Genomic DNA, 9406 nt, shown 5'->3' on the forward strand with positions numbered 1-9406 from the left:
CGTTGTAGCCTCCGGTGCCCTGGGCTCAGGCGCGCGCCATTGGCCGCCAGACCTTGTGCCTGGCGGCCAATGGGGGGGCGCGGTCCACGAGCGGTGCCGCGTGTCTCCTCCTCCCATTGGCTGAAAGTTACTGTGGGAAAGAAAGTTTGGGAAGTTTCACACGAGCCGTTCGCGTGCAGTCCTAGATATATATAGAGGCCGCCAGGGCCTGGGGATCACACAGGATCCGGAGCTGGTGCTGATAACAGTGGAATCCCCCGTCTACCTCTCTCCTTGGTCCTGGAACAGCGCTACTGATCACCAAGTAGCCACAAAATATTATAATAAGCCTTCAGCACTTGCTCAGTAGTTTTGTGAAAGTCTCAAGTAAAAGAGACACAAAGAATTCTTTTTCGTGAAGAACTCCAAAAATAAAATTCTCTAGAGATTTAAAAAAAAAAAAAAAAAAAAAAAAGGAAAATGCCAGCTGATATAATGGAGAAAAATTCCTCGTCCCCGGTGGCTGCTACCCCAGCCAGTGTCAACACGACACCGGATAAACCAAAGACAGCATCTGAGCACAGAAAGGTAAGGGCGGTACCTGTATCTCTCTGCAGCCCCTCAAGATTAAGTAGGGGTTGGGGGGGGGCTGCTTTCTGTGTTGAAACCCCGGAATGAAATGGCAGATCCCATGGGAACACAGAACTCTTTTTTTATTTATTTGCAGTCATCAAAGCCTATCATGGAGAAAAGACGAAGAGCAAGAATAAATGAAAGTCTGAGCCAGCTGAAAACACTGATTTTGGATGCTCTTAAGAAAGATGTAAGTGGGGAAATGTTGCTCTTTCTTTTACTGAGAAAGCAAACACTTTCTCAGCTACTAAGAGTGAAACGCCCCGCCTGCGGGGTCTAGCACTCGCCGGTACTGCGTTCTCCTAGGCGGGAGGGCCCGGCCTTATTCTCTGGGGTCCAGAGATATGCTTGCGCTCCGTGGCCGGGAGAAGGGACCCCCAGCACTCTGAAGCAACTGACACGGGGTTCACTTTCTTTTCTTGCCTCCTCCTATGCAGAGCTCGCGGCATTCCAAGCTGGAGAAGGCGGACATTCTGGAAATGACAGTGAAGCACCTCCGGAACCTGCAGCGGGCGCAGATGACGGGTGAGGGCGGCTCGCCGCGTCCCCCTGTGCGGGCGTCCCGCTCGCCTCACGGTGATTTCTTCCAGACTTCCGCCCGTGGTTGTGAGAGGCATTCAGCTACATTTTACTGCCTTGGCTCACTCTCGCGTTCCCACGGTCTGGGGCTTATTTATAGCCACAACTCCAAGTTGTTACTGTTCCGGAAAGGGAGGGAAAGAGGTTGCAGCCGCGAGGGTGGCGGGCGGCGGGTAGGGGCGAAAGGACTTAGGACTGTGGCGGTTTGGAACTGCGTGGAGCCTGGGGGTCACTGGTTTAGCACTCCCTCCCGTTGCAGAAGGGGAAACGAGGCTTGGATGATGGATTGGGAGGCATTGTCCAAGGTCACATCGCGCGCGGGGGTGGGGGTGACAGATCTGTGGCTGAGATAGGTTTAAATGCAGCGACAGGGAATCGGGAAGGAGTGGCTCGGCTTTGGCAGCCACGCTAGTGTGTAGAGGTGGCTGTTTTTTTTTAAAACCCATCCCACCCTCCCTGCCGGAGGCAGTTTTACGGGCCCATGGTCAGGGAGGCGCGCCACTGGGACCTCCCAGGGCGGAGGCAGTGGCCACGGGGCCAGGGCCGTTCGGTGACCCGTCTGTCTCCTTCTGGCCCGCAGCTGCGCTGAGCACAGACCCAAGCGTGCTGGGGAAGTACCGCGCTGGCTTCAGCGAGTGCATGAACGAGGTGACCCGCTTCCTGTCCACGTGCGAGGGCGTTAATACCGAGGTGCGCACTCGGCTGCTCGGCCACCTGGCCAACTGCATGACCCAGATCAATGCCATGACCTACCCCGGGCAGCCGCACCCCGCCTTGCAGGCGCCGCCGCCGCCCCCACCAGGACCCGGCGGCCCCCAGCACGCGCCGTTCGCGCCGCCGCCGCCGCTCGTGCCCATCCCCGGGGGCGCGGCGCCCCCTCCCGGCGGCGCACCCTGCAAGCTGGGCAGCCAGGCTGGAGAGGCAGCTAAGGTGTTTGGAGGCTTCCAGGTGGTACCGGCTCCCGATGGCCAGTTTGCTTTCCTCATTCCCAACGGGGCCTTCGCGCACAGCGGCCCTGTCATCCCGGTCTACACCAGCAACAGCGGCACCTCCGTGGGCCCCAACGCAGTGTCACCTTCCAGCGGCCCCTCGCTTACGGCGGACTCCATGTGGAGGCCGTGGCGGAACTGAGGGGGCTCAGGCCACCCCTCCTCCTAAACTCCCCAACCGACCTCTCTTCCCTCTGGACTGTAAACAAGAACTTGAATACTGGGAGAGAAAAGGACTTTTTGATTAAGTGGTTACTTTGTGTTTTTTTAATTTCTAAAAAGTTACTTTTTGTAGAGAGAGCTGTATTAAGTGACTGACCATGCACTATATTTGTATATATTTTATATGTTCATATTGGATTGCGCCTTTGTATAAAAGCTCAGATGACATTTCGTTTTTTACACGAGATTTCTTTTTTATGTGATGCCAAAGATGTTTGAAAATGCTCTTAAAATATCTTCCTTTGGGGAAGTTTATTTGAGAAAATATAATAAAAGAAAAAAGTAAAGGCTTTTATGTCTTAGAACTGATTCTTCCAGGATATGTAAAAAGGCTCTTGGTGGAATTTGAATTACATGTAATTGGTCAATTCAAGAATTGAGTCTTTTGTTATTAAAAGAACATTTTAAAAAATCCATCAAACCTTTCACCAATCCTCCGTGAACTAAAAAGACTAAATTCCATTTACTTTACAAGCAGCCATCTGGTAAGGCTTCCCTGATAAACTTGTGGTCAGTCTCTTAAAGGATTTCCAAAAACTTGTTTTTAAGTTGCAGTCGGGTAAGTCTGTAGCCCTTGTTCTTCTATCGCCTCCTGAGGAAGACTGAACAGGACTAAATTCACGAAGTCAGTGGATCCAATCCTATTGCCCATTGCACGTTAAGGGTGGTTCCTGCAGCTCTCCTCTCCTAGGGTAGCTCACCGACATCCAAAGCAAAAACACTTCCAACTGCTGCGCCTCCTTCAAGAGTTGGGGTCTTCATTAATTAGCCAATCCTTTGGTTCAAATAAGACGTTCCCTGGCACCCAAAAGTTTGAAATGCCTCTCTGCACCCTCTTCAAGCAAGCTGAAAAGGTCAACAGATTCCTTCTGCCAAGGGACAGTTAGACTCCCAAGTGGAGGCTGAGCCCAGATGATTAACACCAGACATGTGTTTTTGATAAGTTTCTGTGCTTGGCTCTAATAGAGAAAGCATGTGGGAGCTGTGCTGGCAGGCACACAGGCCATCTTCCCCTTTTAATACAAACAGCAAGCGACCCCTTCGCTTGGTCATGCCCCATTTCCAGGCGAGATGTGGGCTCCAGATAGAAGCGAAAGGGTTGTCTCGGGTTTCAGCTCACATAACCCTCCTTAACAAGTCCTAACTCAAAGCGGACAGCTTTAAACTGTGCCAGGATCTGCAGGGAATTTCTTCCAAATCCCATCACAAAGGCTTGTCAGATTTTGTCAGATTTGGCCAGGTGTTTGACTGCATCCAGGTGTTGGGGAAATGAAAACCACGAGCCCTGCGAGACCAGACACATCAGCCGCGCTGTGGGTCTGGCGGGCGCGCCCTCCTCCCCCACCGCCGGCCAGTCCTCCTCCCCGCCCTGGCCCCTCCCGCCAGCCTCCTCTCACCCCCCTTTTCTTAGACCGGCTTCTGGGAGGAGAAGGATGAGGCGGGAGAGATCAATCTTTGAAGCTTTCCTAACAAAGATAAAGCCAACGATTTTCTGTCTTGTTTCAAAAGCTTTACCTCTCCCCCGCCCTGCTCTGGCCTTTCCCACAGGCCAGTGTGGAGAGCGGCTCTATCACGGGAATGATCCAGGAGACAGCAGTTTTCCACTCAAGATACCTTCGGACCCAGCTTCCACCCCAGAGGGAGAGATTCAAAAGAGACCTTTTTGAATTTGTCTCCTTTTTGCCTTATTTTGTGTATAGGAAAGGTGTCCAACACACCTTCTGCCAAAGAAACACACACACACCCTTCTTTATCATTTTTCCACGTTTTCCCTCCTGTTGAAACAAACAAAATAACAATTGTTCCATTAAGACACCCAACTCAAGCACCAGTGTTTCATTTGGTAAACCTGTCCTCTGGCCCCACTAGCAGCCCTTAACTGTCCTGCTAGAAATAATCAGACCTCAGTGCCTTATTTTTATACAAGGAATTCCTTTTACATTGATGTCTTTAAAATTCACAGGAAAAAAAAAATCTCAACACCAGTTGAAAATTAAATGTCCCCATGTTGAAGGGGAACAATTTTAAAAGTGCATTTTTATTAATATCACCGAGAGTACATAGCTATCTTCCTAGGGAGGGGGACTAAATCAAAGGAAAAATACACATTTGTGTTTTGTTTTGTTTTTATAATTGGTGATTTGAAAACAGCACGTTTTCCCCCCCGAAAGCTGGGTTTAGACTATTCGATGAGAATTTTTTCTGTTACAATAAGGGGAGAGGGTGGAAATCCCACTAGTCTCCAAACCGGAAAGGGCACTTCCCAGTTCTCGCTCCAGCTATGCCACCAAAGTCACTGTGTCACCTTGGATAAGTCATTTCCCTTCTCCGGGTCATTTCCAAGTCTGGAAGATGAATAGACTTATTTCTAAGACGCTGTACCCTCCTGCACTTTGGCTGTTTCTGGAGTAAGTAGCTGAGGGAGAGACGAAACTTCAAAAACGACTTCAATGATGTTGCCTCCCTGGGGGTCCCTCAGGCCTGGCCTAATTATACGGCCTCGGGCACACCAGCAGCCCCTCTCGCCGGCCCCCGGCGGTGCTGATCGCTCCGGGAGATAAGGCACAGCTCCAAACTGCGTCCGGATGCGGGCCGCGGGCCTCGGCTGCCGCGCGCATTAGCCTCTCAATGGAGCCCTTCCGGGGCCCCGGCCCCCCGCCGTCTCCGGCAGCATCCGGAGCGGGAAAGGCGCCGAACTGGAAGCCGGTGGGAGTGCTCCTGGGTCAACACGAGAGCCCTCTCCAAGCGCTGAAGCGCGACTCCGGAGGCTCGCCCCTCCTCGCGCCCCATCCCACCCCACGCGTTTCTGGAATGGGGACCCAGAGGTTTAGCTGGACCCCCTGGTCGTCACCACCGTCCCGGGAAACCTGTCATTAAAGTCAATTAACTTTTCCCACACCCCTTGGCCGGTAACAACCCGCTCCTAGCTTCCTCCCCGGCCCCTAAGTGCAACCAGATGGGCGGACAGGCTGCCCCCGCCGCGCGCCCGCCGGGCCGGCCCGGGGGTTCCAGGGAGGCCGCCCGAGGCCCGCCGCCGGGGCGGGAGCGGGCCAGGGCGGCCACGCCGGGCCAGCCCCGGCGGCCCTGCGGCCAAGGTGGTTTGCTTAGCAGGCCCGGCTGCTTTCTGGCAGGAAATGAATAGCTCCCAGATGAGCTCAGGCAACCTGAGAGGTCGTGAGAACGGCGCGAACCCCCGCCTGTGCAGCCGGCAGCCTGCCAGGCCGCGGGGGGAGCGGGCGGCGGCGGCGGCGGGAGGCCGGGAGGCCCGGCGGGCGGGCGGGCGGCGGCGGGGAGAGGGGCGGGAGCCGCTGACACACGAGCCCGCGCCCGCTCCCGCTGACAGGCAGGCCGCCGCCCCCGCTTCCCCCGCCCCGGGCCCCAGCGCCTCCCAAGCAGCAGGCCCAAGCCGCAGAGAGGCGGCCGCGCGGCCCCGCCGGGCCTGGGGGTGGGGCCGCCTGCCAGTGTTTTTCCAGTTCCCCCGGTAGCTCCGGGCCGCATTTAGTAGCTGGGGAAACTGGGCCGAGGCCAGGGCCGGGGCACTAGAGGCCCTCGCGGCCCGCAGAGCCCTGCCAGGCGGCAGGCCACGCCGGGGCAGGAGTGGGCAGAGGGGCGGGGTGAGGCCATCGCAGCCCACAGAGCCGTCCCAAAAAAGACCTTGCCAACAGACAGCAACCCTGAACGCCTTAAAAAAAAAAAAAAATCTCATTTCTGAAAACCCTGAGCACCTACTGAGTGCTCAGCAGGCCCAAGAAGATAATACGAATTCCCACCAGCCTCCGCCCCACCGAGCTCTCTGTGTAGCTGGGGAGATCCACAAGCACCCTCGTGACTCATCCCAGGCTTGATGTGCTGAGTGCCAGAATTGAAGTTTAAACAAAGGGCACCTAGAACAGAGCGATGAATTCTGCTGAGAGGAAACCAGGCCAGGGAGCTTTTTCAGAGTTGGCACTTGAAGCCGAGAGGTGAAAGATGAGTTCAACAGGAAGGGTTAGGAGCAGAAGGGTGAGGGAAAACGCAGAGATGAACATGTATACGTCCAGTTTGGGGAAATGTCAGTATGTTTACCATGGTGTGGTATCTAAGTTTTCAAATATACAAATTGGCTTAGAGGTCAAAAAAAAAACACAAAAGGGATAAGCTCTGCAGCAGTGGTTGGCTCAAATGCAATATAGCCCAGGGGTTAGAAGCACATGATCTGGTTCCTGGCGGCTTGGCTTAGGTTTTGAGCCCAAGGGAAATTACTGAACGCCCTGCCTCAATTTTGTGACTCTGTATCTCATTTGTAACTTAGGGCTTGTCAGGGTAGTGCTTCACAGGGTTGAGAGGATGAAATGAGTACATGCGCTTAAAGTATTCAGTATAGTGCTGTCGGCTCTTCGGATTCTTAAACAACCACAGTGAGGGACGTTCACCAGACAAGAAAACCAATCCTGGTCTTTGCCCAGCGATGGCAGGATCTGCTTGTAATTGCACCAGGCCCTAGGTGAAAGGACCACTCCTTCTTCTTAGTTCCTGAATTTCATGCATTCATTTGATAATTATTGAACCAGGTACTATGGCAATAAAGGGAGAAGAAAGGCATGGTCTCTGTAACTATAGAGCTATCTGGTAGGCAAGACAGTCAGCTTAAAAACAAGGACAACAACAAATTGCTGTGTTGAGTGCCATAAGGGAAGAGTCATGCACAGTAATGGTACAAAAGAATATTGTACGTCACAACAGGTAACTTTCTTGGTTCTCCAAATAATGATTAATCCTTGTGATCATTCATAGAAATTATTGGCATAGTAAATAACTAGTCCAATTCCACCTAAGAAAGGTGACTCCCAAATGGTTAATTTCAAGGGTAATCATTTTACAATACTAATATCTTCTGAATGAGCATAATTACCCAGATGGGGTCAAGAAACTGAACTGAGAATCAGGAAATCTGAGGCCTGATCCAGTTGGACTGCTACCTGTGAGATGCTGACCAAGTCCCCTTACGTTTCTGGGCTTCGATCTCTGTGCCAGCACAATGAGAACGTTAGACCAGGAAGCCTCTGAAGTGCTTTCAACTCCAGTCTGTGATTCCGTGTCCTCAGTGTGCTTCTGTGCACCTCTACAGTTAGACACATGCTCTGTGGCTCTAACAACCTATATCAGGCGTATTTCAGACCTTACAGCCAAGGCCCTGGCAGGATTGTTACAGACAAGTATTTTCTTTTTTCTTTTTTCTTTTTGAGATGGAGTCTCGCTCTGTCGCCCAGGCTGGAGTACAGTGGTACTATCTCGGCTCACTGCGAGCTCCACCTCCTGGGTTCATGCCATTCTCCTGCCTCAGCCTCCTGAGTAGCTGGGACTACAGGCACCCGCCACCACGCCCAGCTAATTTTTTTCTGGATTTTCAGTAGTGATGGAGTTTCACCATGTTAGCCAGGATGGTCTCAACCTCCTGACCTCATGATCCGCCCATCTCAGCCTCCCCTCCCAAAGTGCTGGGATTACAGGCATGAGCCACTGCACCCAGCGACAGACAAGTATTTTCATCTGCAGTTAAAGATGTGGAGACTGAGACCGGAAGGATGGGCATTGTAGTTCACTGTTAACAGAAAATAGCCCATATACTAGATTCCTGGAGACCTGCCATGTTAGTGAGAATCATAGCCACTGCAACGCACGTCGAAGGCAGACTGCGTGTGCCAGGATTTGCTCACATATCTGCTACCGAGATCTTTCCTTTGCTGTGATATCAGAGCAGCAGGAGTTAAAAATACCACTTTCTCTCTTCATCCTAAAAAATCCGCCCCCCCCCCCCACCCTTTTCACTTGCTCACTTCTTTTCTGAAAAGAGAATGTGATCTGTTGGTTCTTGGGACTCTCTCCATTTAAGAAATATACTTCCCCAACTGGGCCAGGTGAAGTGGCTCACACCTGTAATCCCAGCACTTTCAGGGGCAAAGGCAGAAGATTGCTTGGAGCCTGGAGTTCAAGATCAGTCTGGGTGGCACAGTGAGACCCTCATCTCTATGGGGAAAAAAAATAAAGAGAAAAAAAAAATATATATATATATATATTTCCCCATATATATATATTTCCCCAACTAGCTAGAGTTTTTCCAAAATAGTACATTTGCTGAATTAAATAAGCGAACTGGTCTAGTCTGGTTAAAGAAGAATGTCAATCTGAATTACTGGAAAATCTGAGTTTTCAATATCTGTTAGGGATAATCAAAGGAGCCAGAGTGCAGCCCAAGTAAATAATTGCAATCTAAATTAATAATAAGCCTTTACTGTAGCCATTCTTTCTATGTTCAGACATGTTCCCAATCCTAATTTGTCTTTAGTCAAGCAGGGATCAATATATTTTTTTCTTAGAAGTCTGAATATAACTTAATGATAGCCATGTTATTTAAGGAACCCTATTTGTTTCTTAAATATTTTGTTTTTCACAAATGTGATAGTTTTCACGTTCAACTAACTTTACTAGTTTTGTCATCAATGTGAGACATGAAATGTATAATTAGTTTACAAAAAACTCCAGCCTATAGAAAAACTATTGCAGTTGACAAACACTACCCCAAACTTCATGTTTTCTGCAACATCGTCTTTTCCTCCTAGCTTTATGGTTATAACATTTGTCTCTGGTCGGGCACTGTGGCTCACACCTGTAATCGCAGTGCTTTGGGAAGCCAAGGCGGGCGGATCACTTGAGGTTAGGAGCTGGAGATCAGCTTGGCCAATACGGCGAAATCCCATCTGTACTGAAAATACAAAAACTTAGCCGGGCATGGTGGCGTGCGCTTGTAATCCCAGCTACTCAGGAGGCTGAGGCAAGAGAATCTCTTGAACCCGGGAGGCGGAGGTTGCAGTGAGCCGAGATCGCACCACTGCACTCTAGCCTGGACGACAGCGAGACTCCATCTCAATAAATGAATAAATAAATAAATAAAAATAAAATTTGTCCCTAAAACATCAAAATTTAAAACAAGAATATGATTGCTTAACAGGACCAGGAGAGAGCAA

At 51.0% G+C, this 9406-nt stretch overlaps 1 protein-coding gene across 1 annotated transcript; it reads left to right on the forward strand.

Annotated features, from left to right (window-relative positions):
* Positions 1-217: 217 nt before the first annotated feature.
* Positions 218-2692, forward strand: HES1 (hes family bHLH transcription factor 1). Its single transcript, XM_008009556.3, has 4 exons — positions 218-567; positions 707-802; positions 1050-1137; positions 1772-2692. The coding sequence occupies exons 1-4, from the start codon at positions 460-462 to the stop codon at positions 2320-2322; spliced, it is 843 nt and encodes a 280-aa protein (XP_008007747.1). The 5' UTR covers positions 218-459; the 3' UTR covers positions 2323-2692.
* Positions 2693-9406: the final 6714 nt, after the last annotated feature.

Source organism: Chlorocebus sabaeus, chromosome 15, assembly GCF_047675955.1.
Source record: "Chlorocebus sabaeus isolate Y175 chromosome 15, mChlSab1.0.hap1, whole genome shotgun sequence".
NCBI lineage: Eukaryota > Metazoa > Chordata > Mammalia > Primates > Cercopithecidae > Chlorocebus > Chlorocebus sabaeus.